The sequence below is a fragment of the Hydra viridissima genome, unplaced genomic scaffold (assembly GCF_058129835.1).
Source record: "Hydra viridissima isolate aposymbiotic clone 2 unplaced genomic scaffold, HvirCarnegie_v1 scaffold_5, whole genome shotgun sequence".
NCBI lineage: Eukaryota > Metazoa > Cnidaria > Hydrozoa > Anthoathecata > Hydridae > Hydra > Hydra viridissima.
Genome location: NW_028324304.1, coordinates 1,684,877 through 1,702,406, shown reverse-complemented (window position 1 = coordinate 1,702,406; position 17,530 = coordinate 1,684,877). Strand labels below are relative to the sequence as shown.

Genomic DNA, 17,530 nt, shown 5'->3' with positions numbered 1-17,530 from the left:
ATAAAGGCAAAACTGAATTAGAATATGGCGATTTTAAAAGATGCTCTACATTTCCGTTTGCTTTTCAAAGTGCAAATTTCGCTTTTGATTTCATGCGCTCATAACTGGCATTTCAAAAATGACACTTTAACACTCGTGGAAAAGTGAATTTGGCGGCTTTTGCATGATGCAAAGTTATTAAAATCGCGCGAGGCATCAGTTATAAGGTGTTCACAACCGAAGTTATTGCAGATCAATTCCATCTCTCGTTTTTTCATTTTCAGAAAAGTTCATTTTTCTCCGCTTTATAACATCATAACCATTAGGCTTAGCTGCTTTAGCCTTAGCGAGGTCCTTGACATTAGAAAAGCACCAGTTGGAATTTTATTTTTGCTAAAAATAAAGGCTAACAAATGCAACAGAAATATCTATCTTGCAAGGAACTCGTTCATAATTGAAAAACAAATACAAAGTCAGCTACTTAGTTAGTTAGTTAGTTAGTTAGTTAGTTAGTTAGTTAGTTAGTTAGTTAGTTAGTTAGTTAGTTAGTTAGTTAGTTAGTTAGTTAGTTAGTTAGTTAGTTAGTTAGTTAGTTAGTTAGTTAGTTAGTTAGTTAGTTAGTTAGTCTCTCAGTGAGTTAGTTGGTTAGTTAGTTAGTTAGTTAGTTAGTTAGTTAGTTAGTTAGTTAGTTAGTTAGTTAGTTAGTTAGTTAGTTAGTTAGTTAGTTAGTTAGTTAGTTAGTTAGTTAGTTAGTTAGTTAGTTAGTTAGTTAGTTAGTTAGTTAGTTAGTTAGTCAGTTAGTTAGTTAGTTAGTTAGTTAGTTAGTTAGTTAGTTAGTTAGTCTCTCAGTGAGTTAGTTGGTTAGTTAGTTAGTTAGTTAGTTAGTTAGTTAGTTAGTTAGTTAGTTAGTTAGTTAGTTAGTTAGTCTCTCAGTGAGTTAGTTGGTTAGTTAGTTAGTTAGTTAGTTAGTTAGTTAGTTAGTTAGTTAGTTAGTTAGTCTCTCAGTGAGTTAGTTGGTTAGTTAGTTAGTTAGTTAGTTAGTTAGTTAGTTAGTTAGTTAGTTAGTTAGTTGGTTAGTTAGTTAGTTAGTTAGTCAATCAGTTAGTTAGTTAGTTAGTTAGTTAGTCAGTCAGTTAGTTAGTTAGTCAGTCAGTCAGTTAGTTGGTTAGTCAGTCAGTTAGTTAGTCATTCAGTTAGTTAGTTTGTATCTTAGTTAGTTTGTTAGGTACTAAGTTAGGCAGATACGTGAAAAATGACGATAGATGACGATAAATGAGGACAATAATTAAAATGTAGCTACTTTGTAAAATCTTATTACTTTAACTAAAGTTTTAGTACTTTGTTAAAATAGCATGAGAACTAACGCTACCCCACAAGCTTTTTAAAGTTCTTTTTTAAGGTTTCAGCAACCCATCCGACGTTGCGAGAAACACCTGATAGTTACTGTGAAAAAAGGTATTGGCCAACAACTCGACTGTCGCGTTTTATTCTTTCCGGGGTTTTAGGGACGGGTCATTTAGAAAACAAAATGTAAAAGAACTAGAGCGTCGTAACTTTGTTATATGTTGAGTTTTGTGCCCGTCGCAAGTTTGACGTGTTTTAATTGAAGGAATGTTTAGTTCTAGCTTTACGTTTTTTTCCTTTAATGTAAAATAAAGGGTTGTCTGCGCATGCTGTGATTTTTGTTTCGACTTTGTCAAGTGTTATGACTTTGATCATTTGCTTTATTTCGAAGTGTCTCAAGAGTGTGTCAGCTTGGAGTATGTATGAGTTTTCGACAGCGGACGTCTTTGTCTTTACCCCTCTTGTTTGTTAGACATGACGTGCAATGACCCGTTCACTTCTTTTCGTTGACGTTTTTTTTCGCATTTCAAAAAACTACTGACCAAGAGAACGTGCGCAGAAGAAAAATGACAAGGTAAAACCAACAACAAAAAACCATGCAATTAAGGATTACACACAGACAAACACGCAAGTGTAAAAAACGGAAATTTTTTTTTTTTTTTTTTTTTTTCGTGCTGCCGCTTTTTTGTTTGTTTTTTTTTGTTTTGTTTTGTTTTTGTTGCTGCTGCTGATGCTAATGCCGTCACTGCTGCTTAACCTCGCTCTTTGTTTTTTTCTCCGCTAAATATACTTTTTTGCTGAAATCCTAAGGGAGCTAAATTCTTACGGAGGCGCTTAAATCTTCTTTGTTATTTTCCTACAGCCTATAGATGGTCGCCAATCTGGGCACGTGCGTGTTCACTTTTTATTCAAGTTACGTTGGATCCTTTCAAAACTTGGAATCTTGAACATGCACGTGACCTGTGAGGTAACCGAACTGTTTTTTCTCCCTCAGGTTATAACTTAAAACGTTTCAAAGATGGCGTGTAAACCCCACCATGTATTTTTTTGTAACGGGATGCGTGTGCTCTTTTTATCCCCTAACAGCTTTAAAAAGAGATTTTGAACCCCCCTCCCCTCCCTTCCTTACACACACACACACACACACACACACACACACACACTTCTTTATATTCTCCTTAGTGTGTTTAAGCTCATGCCGTCATGTTTTTAACAGATGTGTGGCTATGAAAATAGCCTTTATTTTTTATCTTGTGTTCAGAGTACCGTTTATTTGGCTGCTGGTTTTGGAACCTTTTCGTTCTTCTTGGGAAGCAAAACGGCTTGTATGTTTGGCAGCACACCGCCACTGGCTATAGTAACACCTGACAACAACTTGTTCAACTCTTCGTCATTGCGAACAGCTAACTGTAAGTGTCGAGGAATGATTCTAGCTTTCTTATTGTCACGAGCAGCGTTACCGGCCAACTCCAAAATTTCGGCGGAGAGATACTCCAAAACAGCAGCTAAATAGACAGGTGCGCCTGAACCGATGCGATTGGCGTAGTGTCCTTTGCGCAAAAATCGGTGAACACGACCGACTGGAAACTGAAGTCCGGCTCTGAACGATCGAGTCTTTGCCTTGGCTTTAGCTTTTCCTCCTTTTCCACGTCCTGACATTTTAATTTCTTACACTGAGAAACAACGAGAGACAACCTAGAGATATTTGTGCGCGCTTTGAAATCAACTTACAAAATTCCTTTTTCTTATCAAAAACATTTGGTCTCGAACTGCACTTTTTTTAACGAATAGAAAAACTCCGTCAAACAATGCGCAAATTAGTTAATCTTTGAAGAACCAATGAGCTTGCGAGAAACAGAAATGTTCTCGAATTGGAGACCACAACTGCGCTTTATATAGGAAGTGATTCGGTTGCTTGTAATTTCAAATTTCAATTCTCTAAAACTCGTCGACATGTCTGACGCTCCAAAGGCCGGAGGAAAACAAGCGCCCAAGGTGGCCAAAAAGGGGGAAAAACGCGCTGGTAAGAAAGGCGGCAAGATCGCTGGTACTGGAGACAAAAAGCGCAAGAGAAAGAGGCGAGAATCCTACGCCATTTACATTTACAACGTCTTGAAGCAAGTTCACCCTGATGTTGGTGTTTCTTCCAAAGCGATGAGCATCATGAATTCTTTCGTCAACGACATTTTTGAAAGAATCGCTTCAGAAGCTTCACGACTAGCCCTCCAAAACAAGAAATCAACCATCTCTTCGCGTGAAATTCAAACAGCTGTGCGCCTCTTACTTCCCGGTGAGTTGGCCAAACACGCAGTGAGCGAAGGCACCAAGGCTGTTACTAAGTACACCAGCAGTAAATAGATGGAGCGCTATCTAAACGGCTATTTTCATAGCCACACATCTTGTAAAAGCATTGTACGCATTAGAACGCCTTAAATTGTAGTAGAGAGAAAGTACTTAAAATGCAATAGCTAGGCAGCCATTGTTTGCTCGTTTTAAATTGCGACACCGCGTCTAAAGAGCGAGCGCTTTTCTAGACTTGCTTTTTTTGATGTTTAAACGTATAGCTTTTGCATCCACTTTGGATACAAAAAGTTATTACAGTAGGTAAACGCGTGAGAAAATCTTTCAACAACTACTTGAGCGCCACCTTTTTGCTTTTGATCAAAACCTTAGCCCTTATGACCCACCCATCGTTATTATTTGCTGCTACTACCACACTTTTGCTCCTTTTTTCTTTTTTCTTTTTTTTTTTTTTTTTCAAATGTATTGCGCGCATCTTTAGGAAATCAGACTTAAAGCAGCGCTTTAGATAAAAATCACCTTTCTAGCCCGATGATGGTGAGCAAAACACTTTATGTGTCAAGCGTCTACTCTAAACACTCAGTTAAACTATGCCTCGCTAAAAAACATTACTTAGAAATCAATTCAATTGCTTTTCATTTCGATTGAAACAAACTGAAACTGGTAAACTAAACCGTTTTTACACACCCCCTCTGCTTATCGCGGTGCAGCGTTCAAGTTCTAGATTGCCTATTAACGTTTAAAACAGATGTGTGGCTATAAAAATAGCCGTTTTTGATTGCTGAGGTGTTCCCCTTTTAACCACCAAAGCCGTACAATGTGCGACCTTGTCTTTTTAATGCGTAGACAACGTCCATAGCGGTGACTGTCTTTCTCTTGGCATGCTCTGTGTATGTTACAGCGTCGCGAATAACGTTTTCCAAAAAGACTTTTAGAACGCCTCGAGTCTCCTCGTAGATAAGTCCAGAGATACGCTTAACACCACCGCGACGAGCTAGACGACGTATGGCGGGCTTTGTGATTCCTTGGATGTTATCACGTAAAATCTTGCGATGACGCTTTGCGCCTCCTTTTCCAAGTCCTTTTCCTCCTTTACCGCGACCAGACATGATTAAAATTGTTTGAAGTTCAATTACTGTCTTTTTGCGTTTCTTTTTGTTTTTATTATGCGCTGGAAGCGCGACTTTTACCCTACATAGATGGAAACATCTTCGTCAAACAACCAATCGCAACGGTCCTTCGTCAAAAAGCCATCTGAACCAAAAAAACAAAAAAAAAAAAAACCAAAACAAACTGCCTTGTTTTTAACGCGCGTTTTCGCATTTAACGCTTTTATCCGTTCGCAAACAGAGCAGAAAAGTTTCTTTTCGGAATTCCACTACGTCGACCTGTCTTTGAAGTGTTTAAAAAAGCAGAAATTGTAGAGGCGAGACAAACGCGCTCTCTTTTCCCGTAGCCAAAAAACACGCCTACGTGGCCTTAATGCCTTATTTTGCATTTGTACTTGAACCAATCAAAGAGCACTTTCTTAGCACCAATCAGAATGCAGCTTTAAGTCGCGGCAAAGTCTAAAAATGTCAACAAAACGCGTTAAATTGAAAAACTTCAAAAGTTCAACTTAAACTGATAAGTGTAAGCGTAACTTACAATGGCCCGCACAAAACAAACAGCTAGAAAATCTACCGGCGGTAAAGCACCGAGAAAGCAGCTGGCAACAAAAGCAGCAAGAAAGAGTGCCCCGGCTACCGGCGGAGTAAAGAAACCCCACAGATACCGACCCGGTACCGTAGCTTTGAGAGAGATCCGAAGATACCAAAAATCGACAGAGCTCCTAATCAGAAAACTACCCTTCCAGCGATTGGTTCGCGAAATAGCTCAAGATTTCAAGACTGACTTGCGTTTCCAAAGCACCGCCGTCATGGCCTTACAAGAAGCTTCAGAAGCCTACTTAGTGGGTCTCTTCGAAGATACCAACTTGTGCGCCATCCATGCAAAGCGTGTCACTATTATGCCAAAAGACATTCAGTTGGCGAGAAGAATCAGAGGAGAGCGAGCTTAAAAAATGGTGCTTCTAAACAAAACGGCTATTTTCATAGCCACAAATCTGTTAAAAACGTTGTCGGCTTAGTGCCTTAAAACAAAACAAAACAAAAAAAAAAAACAACAAACAAACAAACACAAAGTAAACAAGTTCTACGCCTGGAACTTTGTTTTTAGAAAGATGTGTGGCTATGAAAATAGCCGTTTGACAAAAAGCGGGGTAGGTTAGGTTATTTCTTTTCCACTTTTGCGATGGTTTTCTTGGCTGCAGCTTTCTTCTTAGGTGTCGCTTTCACTTTCTTTACTGCGGGCTTTTTAGCAACCGGTTTCTGGGCGCTCTTTTTTGCGGGAGTCACTTTTTTCTTAGGAGTAGCTTTTTTCACTTTCTCTTTTTGTGCGACTTTTTTCACTGACGCAGCTTTCTTTTTTGGCGTGCTCTTCTTTTCAGCAGGCTTCTTTACTTCTTTGGCTTCTTTTTTGTGCTTCTTGGCGACTGCAGCAGGCTTCTTTAACGGTTTGGGCTTAGCTGCAATTCTAAAAGAACCCGACGCGCCAGTTCCTTTCACTTGTACGAGCTCGCCAGCAACCACCATGCGCTTTAAATTAATCTTGACTTGCGAATCGACGTTTTCACCCACCTTGTTGTTGGCCTTGACGTGCTTGGCGATAGCTTGTCTTGACGACCCTTTGCGTTCTTTAAGCGAATTAATAGCATCGACAATCATCGCCTTGTAGGGAGCATGATCAGCAGGCTTTTTAGGCGCAGACTTCTTTGTGGCCTTTTTCGGAGATGCAGCTTCAGTCATTTTTTTTTTGTCGTGTTTCAGAGAAACGTTGCGTTCGTTTTTATAAAACTTCTAGATGTTTAGATGTTTTTATTTTTCAAGCGGAGTTTTATGCGGACTGTCGAGGAGACTTTTTTTTTTTTTTTTTTGCTCCACCGTCAGACTGCAAAGTGTGTTTTCGTGTTGACAGGCAAACCTCCACAGCTCGCGTCTCTCGCTCTCTTAAAGCTTCATTAGTTTTGAAATCTTCTAAAGAATAGTGACGCTTTGTAAATTGCGGCGTTTCGGTGCCACAGCATGTTAGAAGCGAAAGGTATCGCATCAAAACATCGAAAAAATAGTCTTTAAAAGCAATCGAGTGCGCGCATGGCCAAATAACATCAGCGCTACTTACTCTGGACAAAGCAGCTTAATTTCATCAAGAAACTGAACCATATGGCTTCCCAAAAAAGCTTATGCCAATCTCTTCTAAGCATTTGGTACCATACAAACTCAATAGAGGCGAAGGGCACAAACACGCGCGATTGCTGGAATATTTAATGCGTTAGCAACGCGTACTAACGACGATTTTTAGTTCAGACCAATTCTTTTTCTAAACACAGAGACACAACAAAGAACATTCCATGAAAAAGGAACACTATGTTGTGCTTATTCGTGTTCGTTAACAAAAACGATCGAAGGCTAAAACTGCGATAACGCAGTCAACATATATAAAGTCGCGGACACTAGAAAAAAAGGAAAAACTTAGCAACCTGAAAGTTCTGGACATCGTAAAAAAAAAAAATAAATAAAAAATAAAATTCATTATGGAAGGTAACGGTAAAAAAACGTTTGAGGAGATAAGAGAATGAGTGACGAATGCACAATACGGGGTCCATTCGGTTCTTCGTCTTCATAGTCATCGTTCGAGCGAAGCTTGGTGTTTTCTTTACAATTGTGCAGTCTTGGGAAGGCATGCAACTTTTGTTCAAGTTCATAAAGGCAAAACTGAATTAGAATATGGCGATTTTAAAAGATGCTCTACATTTCCGTTTGCTTTTCAAAGTGCAAATTTCGCTTTTGATTTCATGCGCTCATAACTGGCATTTCAAAAATGACACTTTAACACTCGTGAAAAGTGAATTTGGCGGCTTTTGCATGATGCAAAGTTATTAAAATCGCGCGAGGCATCAGTTATAAGGTGTTCACAACCGAAGTTATTGCAGATCAATTCCATCTCTCGTTTTTTCATTTTCAGAAAAGTTCATTTTTCTCCGCTTTATAACATCATAACCATTAGGCTTAGCTGCTTTAGCCTTAGCGAGGTCCTTGACATTAGAAAAGCACCAGTTGGAATTTTATTTTTGCTAAAAATAAAGGCTAACAAATGCAACAGAAATATCTATCTTGCAAGGAACTCGTTCATAATTGAAAAACAAATACAAAGTCAGCTACTTAGTTAGTTAGTTAGTTAGTTAGTTAGTTAGTTAGTTAGTTAGTTAGTTAGTTAGTTAGTTAGTTAGTTAGTTAGTTAGTTAGTTAGTTAGTTAGTTAGTTAGTTAGTTAGTTAGTCTCTCAGTGAGTTAGTTGGTTAGTTAGTTAGTTAGTTAGTTAGTTAGTTAGTTAGTTAGTTAGTTAGTTAGTTAGTTAGTTAGTTAGTTAGTTAGTTAGTTAGTTAGTTAGTTAGTTAGTTAGTTAGTTAGTTAGTTAGTTAGTTAGTTAGTTAGTTAGTTAGTTAGTCAGTTAGTTAGTTAGTTAGTTAGTTAGTTAGTTAGTTAGTTAGTTAGTTAGTCTCTCAGTGAGTTAGTTGGTTAGTTAGTTAGTTAGTTAGTTAGTTAGTTAGTTAGTTAGTTAGTTAGTTAGTTAGTTAGTTAGTTAGTTAGTCTCTCAGTGAGTTAGTTGGTTAGTTAGTTAGTTAGTTAGTTAGTTAGTTAGTTAGTTAGTTAGTTAGTTAGTTAGTTAGTCTCTCAGTGAGTTAGTTGGTTAGTTAGTTAGTTAGTTAGTTAGTTAGTTAGTTAGTTAGTTAGTTAGTTAGTTAGTTAGTTAGTTAGTTAGTTAGTTAGTTAGTTAGTTGGTTAGTTAGTTAGTTAGTTAGTCAATCAGTTAGTTAGTTAGTTAGTTAGTTAGTCAGTCAGTTAGTTAGTTAGTCAGTCAGTCAGTTAGTTGGTTAGTCAGTCAGTTAGTTAGTCATTCAGTTAGTTAGTTTGTATCTTAGTTAGTTTGTTAGGTACTAAGTTAGGCAGATACGTGAAAAATGACGATAGATGACGATAAATGAGGACAATAATTAAAATGTAGCTACTTTGTAAAATCTTATTACTTTAACTAAAGTTTTAGTACTTTGTTAAAATAGCATGAGAACTAACGCTACCCCACAAGCTTTTTAAAGTTCTTTTTTAAGGTTTCAGCAACCCATCCGACGTTGCGAGAAACACCTGATAGTTACTGTGAAAAAAGGTATTGGCCAACAACTCGACTGTCGCGTTTTATTCTTTCCGGGGTTTTAGGGACGGGTCATTTAGAAAACAAAATGTAAAAGAACTAGAGCGTCGTAACTTTGTTATATGTTGAGTTTTGTGCCCGTCGCAAGTTTGACGTGTTTTAATTGAAGGAATGTTTAGTTCTAGCTTTACGTTTTTTTCCTTTAATGTAAAATAAAGGGTTGTCTGCGCATGCTGTGATTTTTGTTTCGACTTTGTCAAGTGTTATGACTTTGATCATTTGCTTTATTTCGAAGTGTCTCAAGAGTGTGTCAGCTTGGAGTATGTATGAGTTTTCGACAGCGGACGTCTTTGTCTTTACCCCTCTTGTTTGTTAGACATGACGTGCAATGACCCGTTCACTTCTTTTCGTTGACGTTTTTTTTCGCATTTCAAAAAACTACTGACCAAGAGAACGTGCGCAGAAGAAAAATGACAAGGTAAAACCAACAACAAAAAACCATGCAATTAAGGATTACACACAGACAAACACGCAAGTGTAAAAAACGGAAATTTTTTTTTTTTTTTTTTTTTTCGTGCTGCCGCTTTTTTGTTTGTTTTTTTTTGTTTTGTTTTGTTTTTGTTGCTGCTGCTGATGCTAATGCCGTCACTGCTGCTTAACCTCGCTCTTTGTTTTTTTCTCCGCTAAATATACTTTTTTGCTGAAATCCTAAGGGAGCTAAATTCTTACGGAGGCGCTTAAATCTTCTTTGTTATTTTCCTACAGCCTATAGATGGTCGCCAATCTGGGCACGTGCGTGTTCACTTTTTATTCAAGTTACGTTGGATCCTTTCAAAACTTGGAATCTTGAACATGCACGTGACCTGTGAGGTAACCGAACTGTTTTTTCTCCCTCAGGTTATAACTTAAAACGTTTCAAAGATGGCGTGTAAACCCCACCATGTATTTTTTTGTAACGGGATGCGTGTGCTCTTTTTATCCCCTAACAGCTTTAAAAAGAGATTTTGAACCCCCCTCCCCTCCCTTCCTTACACACACACACACACACACACACACACACACACACACACACTTCTTTATATTCTCCTTAGTGTGTTTAAGCTCATGCCGTCATGTTTTTAACAGATGTGTGGCTATGAAAATAGCCTTTATTTTTTATCTTGTGTTCAGAGTACCGTTTATTTGGCTGCTGGTTTTGGAACCTTTTCGTTCTTCTTGGGAAGCAAAACGGCTTGTATGTTTGGCAGCACACCGCCACTGGCTATAGTAACACCTGACAACAACTTGTTCAACTCTTCGTCATTGCGAACAGCTAACTGTAAGTGTCGAGGAATGATTCTAGCTTTCTTATTGTCACGAGCAGCGTTACCGGCCAACTCCAAAATTTCGGCGGAGAGATACTCCAAAACAGCAGCTAAATAGACAGGTGCGCCTGAACCGATGCGATTGGCGTAGTGTCCTTTGCGCAAAAATCGGTGAACACGACCGACTGGAAACTGAAGTCCGGCTCTGAACGATCGAGTCTTTGCCTTGGCTTTAGCTTTTCCTCCTTTTCCACGTCCTGACATTTTAATTTCTTACACTGAGAAACAACGAGAGACAACCTAGAGATATTTGTGCGCGCTTTGAAATCAACTTACAAAATTCCTTTTTCTTATCAAAAACATTTGGTCTCGAACTGCACTTTTTTTAACGAATAGAAAAACTCCGTCAAACAATGCGCAAATTAGTTAATCTTTGAAGAACCAATGAGCTTGCGAGAAACAGAAATGTTCTCGAATTGGAGACCACAACTGCGCTTTATATAGGAAGTGATTCGGTTGCTTGTAATTTCAAATTTCAATTCTCTAAAACTCGTCGACATGTCTGACGCTCCAAAGGCCGGAGGAAAACAAGCGCCCAAGGTGGCCAAAAAGGGGGAAAAACGCGCTGGTAAGAAAGGCGGCAAGATCGCTGGTACTGGAGACAAAAAGCGCAAGAGAAAGAGGCGAGAATCCTACGCCATTTACATTTACAACGTCTTGAAGCAAGTTCACCCTGATGTTGGTGTTTCTTCCAAAGCGATGAGCATCATGAATTCTTTCGTCAACGACATTTTTGAAAGAATCGCTTCAGAAGCTTCACGACTAGCCCTCCAAAACAAGAAATCAACCATCTCTTCGCGTGAAATTCAAACAGCTGTGCGCCTCTTACTTCCCGGTGAGTTGGCCAAACACGCAGTGAGCGAAGGCACCAAGGCTGTTACTAAGTACACCAGCAGTAAATAGATGGAGCGCTATCTAAACGGCTATTTTCATAGCCACACATCTTGTAAAAGCATTGTACGCATTAGAACGCCTTAAATTGTAGTAGAGAGAAAGTACTTAAAATGCAATAGCTAGGCAGCCATTGTTTGCTCGTTTTAAATTGCGACACCGCGTCTAAAGAGCGAGCGCTTTTCTAGACTTGCTTTTTTTGATGTTTAAACGTATAGCTTTTGCATCCACTTTGGATACAAAAAGTTATTACAGTAGGTAAACGCGTGAGAAAATCTTTCAACAACTACTTGAGCGCCACCTTTTTGCTTTTGATCAAAACCTTAGCCCTTATGACCCACCCATCGTTATTATTTGCTGCTACTACCACACTTTTGCTCCTTTTTTCTTTTTTCTTTTTTTTTTTTTTTTTCAAATGTATTGCGCGCATCTTTAGGAAATCAGACTTAAAGCAGCGCTTTAGATAAAAATCACCTTTCTAGCCCGATGATGGTGAGCAAAACACTTTATGTGTCAAGCGTCTACTCTAAACACTCAGTTAAACTATGCCTCGCTAAAAAACATTACTTAGAAATCAATTCAATTGCTTTTCATTTCGATTGAAACAAACTGAAACTGGTAAACTAAACCGTTTTTACACACCCCCTCTGCTTATCGCGGTGCAGCGTTCAAGTTCTAGATTGCCTATTAACGTTTAAAACAGATGTGTGGCTATAAAAATAGCCGTTTTTGATTGCTGAGGTGTTCCCCTTTTAACCACCAAAGCCGTACAATGTGCGACCTTGTCTTTTTAATGCGTAGACAACGTCCATAGCGGTGACTGTCTTTCTCTTGGCATGCTCTGTGTATGTTACAGCGTCGCGAATAACGTTTTCCAAAAAGACTTTTAGAACGCCTCGAGTCTCCTCGTAGATAAGTCCAGAGATACGCTTAACACCACCGCGACGAGCTAGACGACGTATGGCGGGCTTTGTGATTCCTTGGATGTTATCACGTAAAATCTTGCGATGACGCTTTGCGCCTCCTTTTCCAAGTCCTTTTCCTCCTTTACCGCGACCAGACATGATTAAAATTGTTTGAAGTTCAATTACTGTCTTTTTGCGTTTCTTTTTGTTTTTATTATGCGCTGGAAGCGCGACTTTTACCCTACATAGATGGAAACATCTTCGTCAAACAACCAATCGCAACGGTCCTTCGTCAAAAAGCCATCTGAACCAAAAAAACAAAAAAAAAAAAAACCAAAACAAACTGCCTTGTTTTTAACGCGCGTTTTCGCATTTAACGCTTTTATCCGTTCGCAAACAGAGCAGAAAAGTTTCTTTTCGGAATTCCACTACGTCGACCTGTCTTTGAAGTGTTTAAAAAAGCAGAAATTGTAGAGGCGAGACAAACGCGCTCTCTTTTCCCGTAGCCAAAAAACACGCCTACGTGGCCTTAATGCCTTATTTTGCATTTGTACTTGAACCAATCAAAGAGCACTTTCTTAGCACCAATCAGAATGCAGCTTTAAGTCGCGGCAAAGTCTAAAAATGTCAACAAAACGCGTTAAATTGAAAAACTTCAAAAGTTCAACTTAAACTGATAAGTGTAAGCGTAACTTACAATGGCCCGCACAAAACAAACAGCTAGAAAATCTACCGGCGGTAAAGCACCGAGAAAGCAGCTGGCAACAAAAGCAGCAAGAAAGAGTGCCCCGGCTACCGGCGGAGTAAAGAAACCCCACAGATACCGACCCGGTACCGTAGCTTTGAGAGAGATCCGAAGATACCAAAAATCGACAGAGCTCCTAATCAGAAAACTACCCTTCCAGCGATTGGTTCGCGAAATAGCTCAAGATTTCAAGACTGACTTGCGTTTCCAAAGCACCGCCGTCATGGCCTTACAAGAAGCTTCAGAAGCCTACTTAGTGGGTCTCTTCGAAGATACCAACTTGTGCGCCATCCATGCAAAGCGTGTCACTATTATGCCAAAAGACATTCAGTTGGCGAGAAGAATCAGAGGAGAGCGAGCTTAAAAAATGGTGCTTCTAAACAAAACGGCTATTTTCATAGCCACAAATCTGTTAAAAACGTTGTCGGCTTAGTGCCTTAAAACAAAACAAAACAAAAAAAAAAAACAACAAACAAACAAACACAAAGTAAACAAGTTCTACGCCTGGAACTTTGTTTTTAGAAAGATGTGTGGCTATGAAAATAGCCGTTTGACAAAAAGCGGGGTAGGTTAGGTTATTTCTTTTCCACTTTTGCGATGGTTTTCTTGGCTGCAGCTTTCTTCTTAGGTGTCGCTTTCACTTTCTTTACTGCGGGCTTTTTAGCAACCGGTTTCTGGGCGCTCTTTTTTGCGGGAGTCACTTTTTTCTTAGGAGTAGCTTTTTTCACTTTCTCTTTTTGTGCGACTTTTTTCACTGACGCAGCTTTCTTTTTTGGCGTGCTCTTCTTTTCAGCAGGCTTCTTTACTTCTTTGGCTTCTTTTTTGTGCTTCTTGGCGACTGCAGCAGGCTTCTTTAACGGTTTGGGCTTAGCTGCAATTCTAAAAGAACCCGACGCGCCAGTTCCTTTCACTTGTACGAGCTCGCCAGCAACCACCATGCGCTTTAAATTAATCTTGACTTGCGAATCGACGTTTTCACCCACCTTGTTGTTGGCCTTGACGTGCTTGGCGATAGCTTGTCTTGACGACCCTTTGCGTTCTTTAAGCGAATTAATAGCATCGACAATCATCGCCTTGTAGGGAGCATGATCAGCAGGCTTTTTAGGCGCAGACTTCTTTGTGGCCTTTTTCGGAGATGCAGCTTCAGTCATTTTTTTTTTGTCGTGTTTCAGAGAAACGTTGCGTTCGTTTTTATAAAACTTCTAGATGTTTAGATGTTTTTATTTTTCAAGCGGAGTTTTATGCGGACTGTCGAGGAGACTTTTTTTTTTTTTTTTTTGCTCCACCGTCAGACTGCAAAGTGTGTTTTCGTGTTGACAGGCAAACCTCCACAGCTCGCGTCTCTCGCTCTCTTAAAGCTTCATTAGTTTTGAAATCTTCTAAAGAATAGTGACGCTTTGTAAATTGCGGCGTTTCGGTGCCACAGCATGTTAGAAGCGAAAGGTATCGCATCAAAACATCGAAAAAATAGTCTTTAAAAGCAATCGAGTGCGCGCATGGCCAAATAACATCAGCGCTACTTACTCTGGACAAAGCAGCTTAATTTCATCAAGAAACTGAACCATATGGCTTCCCAAAAAAGCTTATGCCAATCTCTTCTAAGCATTTGGTACCATACAAACTCAATAGAGGCGAAGGGCACAAACACGCGCGATTGCTGGAATATTTAATGCGTTAGCAACGCGTACTAACGACGATTTTTAGTTCAGACCAATTCTTTTTCTAAACACAGAGACACAACAAAGAACATTCCATGAAAAAGGAACACTATGTTGTGCTTATTCGTGTTCGTTAACAAAAACGATCGAAGGCTAAAACTGCGATAACGCAGTCAACATATATAAAGTCGCGGACACTAGAAAAAAAGGAAAAACTTAGCAACCTGAAAGTTCTGGACATCGTAAAAAAAAAAAATAAATAAAAAATAAAATTCATTATGGAAGGTAACGGTAAAAAAACGTTTGAGGAGATAAGAGAATGAGTGACGAATGCACAATACGGGGTCCATTCGGTTCTTCGTCTTCATAGTCATCGTTCGAGCGAAGCTTGGTGTTTTCTTTACAATTGTGCAGTCTTGGGAAGGCATGCAACTTTTGTTCAAGTTCATAAAGGCAAAACTGAATTAGAATATGGCGATTTTAAAAGATGCTCTACATTTCCGTTTGCTTTTCAAAGTGCAAATTTCGCTTTTGATTTCATGCGCTCATAACTGGCATTTCAAAAATGACACTTTAACACTCGTGAAAAGTGAATTTGGCGGCTTTTGCATGATGCAAAGTTATTAAAATCGCGCGAGGCATCAGTTATAAGGTGTTCACAACCGAAGTTATTGCAGATCAATTCCATCTCTCGTTTTTTCATTTTCAGAAAAGTTCATTTTTCTCCGCTTTATAACATCATAACCATTAGGCTTAGCTGCTTTAGCCTTAGCGAGGTCCTTGACATTAGAAAAGCACCAGTTGGAATTTTATTTTTGCTAAAAATAAAGGCTAACAAATGCAACAGAAATATCTATCTTGCAAGGAACTCGTTCATAATTGAAAAACAAATACAAAGTCAGCTACTTAGTTAGTTAGTTAGTTAGTTAGTTAGTTAGTTAGTTAGTTAGTTAGTTAGTTAGTTAGTTAGTTAGTTAGTTAGTTAGTTAGTTAGTTAGTTAGTTAGTTAGTTAGTTAGTTAGTTAGTTAGTTAGTTAGTTAGTTAGTTAGTTAGTTAGTCTCTCAGTGAGTTAGTTGGTTAGTTAGTTAGTTAGTTAGTTAGTTAGTTAGTTAGTTAGTTAGTTAGTTAGTTAGTTAGTTAGTTAGTTAGTTAGTTAGTTAGTTAGTTAGTTAGTTAGTTAGTTAGTTAGTTAGTTAGTTAGTTAGTTAGTTAGTTAGTTAGTTAGTTAGTTAGTTAGTTAGTCAGTTAGTTAGTTAGTTAGTTAGTTAGTTAGTTAGTTAGTTAGTTAGTCTCTCAGTGAGTTAGTTGGTTAGTTAGTTAGTTAGTTAGTTAGTTAGTTAGTTAGTTAGTTAGTTAGTCTCTCAGTGAGTTAGTTGGTTAGTTAGTTAGTTAGTTAGTTAGTTAGTTAGTTAGTTAGTTAGTTAGTTAGTTAGTTAGTTAGTTAGTTAGTTAGTTAGTTAGTTAGTTAGTCAGTTAGTTAGTTAGTTAGTTAGTTAGTTAGTTAGTTAGTTAGTTAGTCTCTCAGTGAGTTAGTTGGTTAGTTAGTTAGTTAGTTAGTTAGTTAGTTAGTTAGTTAGTTAGTTAGTCTCTCAGTGAGTTAGTTGGTTAGTTAGTTAGTTAGTTAGTTAGTTAGTTAGTTAGTTAGTTAGTTAGTTAGTTAGTTAGTTAGTTAGTTAGTTAGTTAGTCTCTCAGTGAGTTAGTTGGTTAGTTAGTTAGTTAGTTAGTTAGTTAGTTAGTTAGTTAGTTAGTTAGTTAGTTAGTTAGTTAGTTAGTTAGTTGGTTAGTTAGTTAGTTAGTTAGTCAATCAGTTAGTTAGTTAGTTAGTTAGTTAGTCAGTCAGTTAGTTAGTTAGTCAGTCAGTCAGTTAGTTGGTTAGTCAGTCAGTTAGTTAGTCATTCAGTTAGTTAGTTTGTATCTTAGTTAGTTTGTTAGGTACTAAGTTAGGCAGATACGTGAAAAATGACGATAGATGACGATAAATGAGGACAATAATTAAAATGTAGCTACTTTGTAAAATCTTATTACTTTAACTAAAGTTTTAGTACTTTGTTAAAATAGCATGAGAACTAACGCTACCCCACAAGCTTTTTAAAGTTCTTTTTTAAGGTTTCAGCAACCCATCCGACGTTGCGAGAAACACCTGATAGTTACTGTGAAAAAAGGTATTGGCCAACAACTCGACTGTCGCGTTTTATTCTTTCCGGGGTTTTAGGGACGGGTCATTTAGAAAACAAAATGTAAAAGAACTAGAGCGTCGTAACTTTGTTATATGTTGAGTTTTGTGCCCGTCGCAAGTTTGACGTGTTTTAATTGAAGGAATGTTTAGTTCTAGCTTTACGTTTTTTTCCTTTAATGTAAAATAAAGGGTTGTCTGCGCATGCTGTGATTTTTGTTTCGACTTTGTCAAGTGTTATGACTTTGATCATTTGCTTTATTTCGAAGTGTCTCAAGAGTGTGTCAGCTTGGAGTATGTATGAGTTTTCGACAGCGGACGTCTTTGTCTTTACCCCTCTTGTTTGTTAGACATGACGTGCAATGACCCGTTCACTTCTTTTCGTTGACGTTTTTTTTCGCATTTCAAAAAACTACTGACCAAGAGAACGTGCGCAGAAGAAAAATGACAAGGTAAAACCAACAACAAAAAACCATGCAATTAAGGATTACACACAGACAAACACGCAAGTGTAAAAAACGGAAATTTTTTTTTTTTTTTTTTTTTTTCGTGCTGCCGCTTTTTTGTTTGTTTTTTTTTGTTTTGTTTTGTTTTTGTTGCTGCTGCTGATGCTAATGCCGTCACTGCTGCTTAACCTCGCTCTTTGTTTTTTTCTCCGCTAAATATACTTTTTTGCTGAAATCCTAAGGGAGCTAAATTCTTACGGAGGCGCTTAAATCTTCTTTGTTATTTTCCTACAGCCTATAGATGGTCGCCAATCTGGGCACGTGCGTGTTCACTTTTTATTCAAGTTACGTTGGATCCTTTCAAAACTTGGAATCTTGAACATGCACGTGACCTGTGAGGTAACCGAACTGTTTTTTCTCCCTCAGGTTATAACTTAAAACGTTTCAAAGATGGCGTGTAAACCCCACCATGTATT

General features: G+C 38.3%; 4 protein-coding genes and 2 pseudogenes across 4 annotated transcripts; 4 read left to right on the top strand and 2 right to left on the bottom strand.

Annotated features, from left to right (window-relative positions):
- Positions 1-2,592: 2,592 nt before the first annotated feature.
- LOC149887898 (histone H2A, orphon) lies at positions 2,593-2,982 on the bottom strand. Its single transcript, XM_090088962.1, has one exon. It carries the CDS (start codon positions 2,980-2,982, stop codon positions 2,593-2,595), a length of 390 nt encoding a protein of 129 aa, XP_089945088.1.
- Positions 2,983-3,276: 294 nt separating this feature from the next.
- Positions 3,277-3,681, top strand: LOC149887897 (late histone H2B.L4 pseudogene; annotated as a pseudogene).
- Positions 3,682-5,272: 1,591 nt separating this feature from the next.
- On the top strand, positions 5,273-5,683 carry LOC149887896 (histone H3). Its single transcript, XM_090088961.1, has one exon. The coding sequence runs from the start codon at positions 5,273-5,275 to the stop codon at positions 5,681-5,683; it is 411 nt and encodes a 136-aa protein (XP_089945087.1).
- Positions 5,684-10,048: 4,365 nt separating this feature from the next.
- Positions 10,049-10,438, bottom strand: LOC149887895 (histone H2A, orphon). The gene has a single exon (XM_090088960.1). The coding sequence runs from the start codon at positions 10,436-10,438 to the stop codon at positions 10,049-10,051; it is 390 nt and encodes a 129-aa protein (XP_089945086.1).
- A 294-nt stretch (positions 10,439-10,732) lies between these two features.
- On the top strand, positions 10,733-11,137 carry LOC149887894 (late histone H2B.L4 pseudogene; annotated as a pseudogene).
- Positions 11,138-12,728: 1,591 nt separating this feature from the next.
- LOC149887893 (histone H3) lies at positions 12,729-13,139 on the top strand. The gene has a single exon (XM_090088958.1). The coding sequence runs from the start codon at positions 12,729-12,731 to the stop codon at positions 13,137-13,139; it is 411 nt and encodes a 136-aa protein (XP_089945084.1).
- The last annotated feature ends 4,391 nt before the right edge of the window (positions 13,140-17,530 follow it).

What these genes read in the sequence shown, in the direction of transcription:
- LOC149887896 (XM_090088961.1), top strand. Translation starts at nt 5,273, where the DNA reads ATGGCCCGCACAAAACAAACAGCTAGAAAATCTACCGGCGGTAAAGCA.
- LOC149887895 (XM_090088960.1), bottom strand. Translation starts at nt 10,438, where the DNA reads ATGTCAGGACGTGGAAAAGGAGGAAAAGCTAAAGCCAAGGCAAAGACT.
- LOC149887898 (XM_090088962.1), bottom strand. Translation starts at nt 2,982, where the DNA reads ATGTCAGGACGTGGAAAAGGAGGAAAAGCTAAAGCCAAGGCAAAGACT.
- LOC149887893 (XM_090088958.1), top strand. Translation starts at nt 12,729, where the DNA reads ATGGCCCGCACAAAACAAACAGCTAGAAAATCTACCGGCGGTAAAGCA.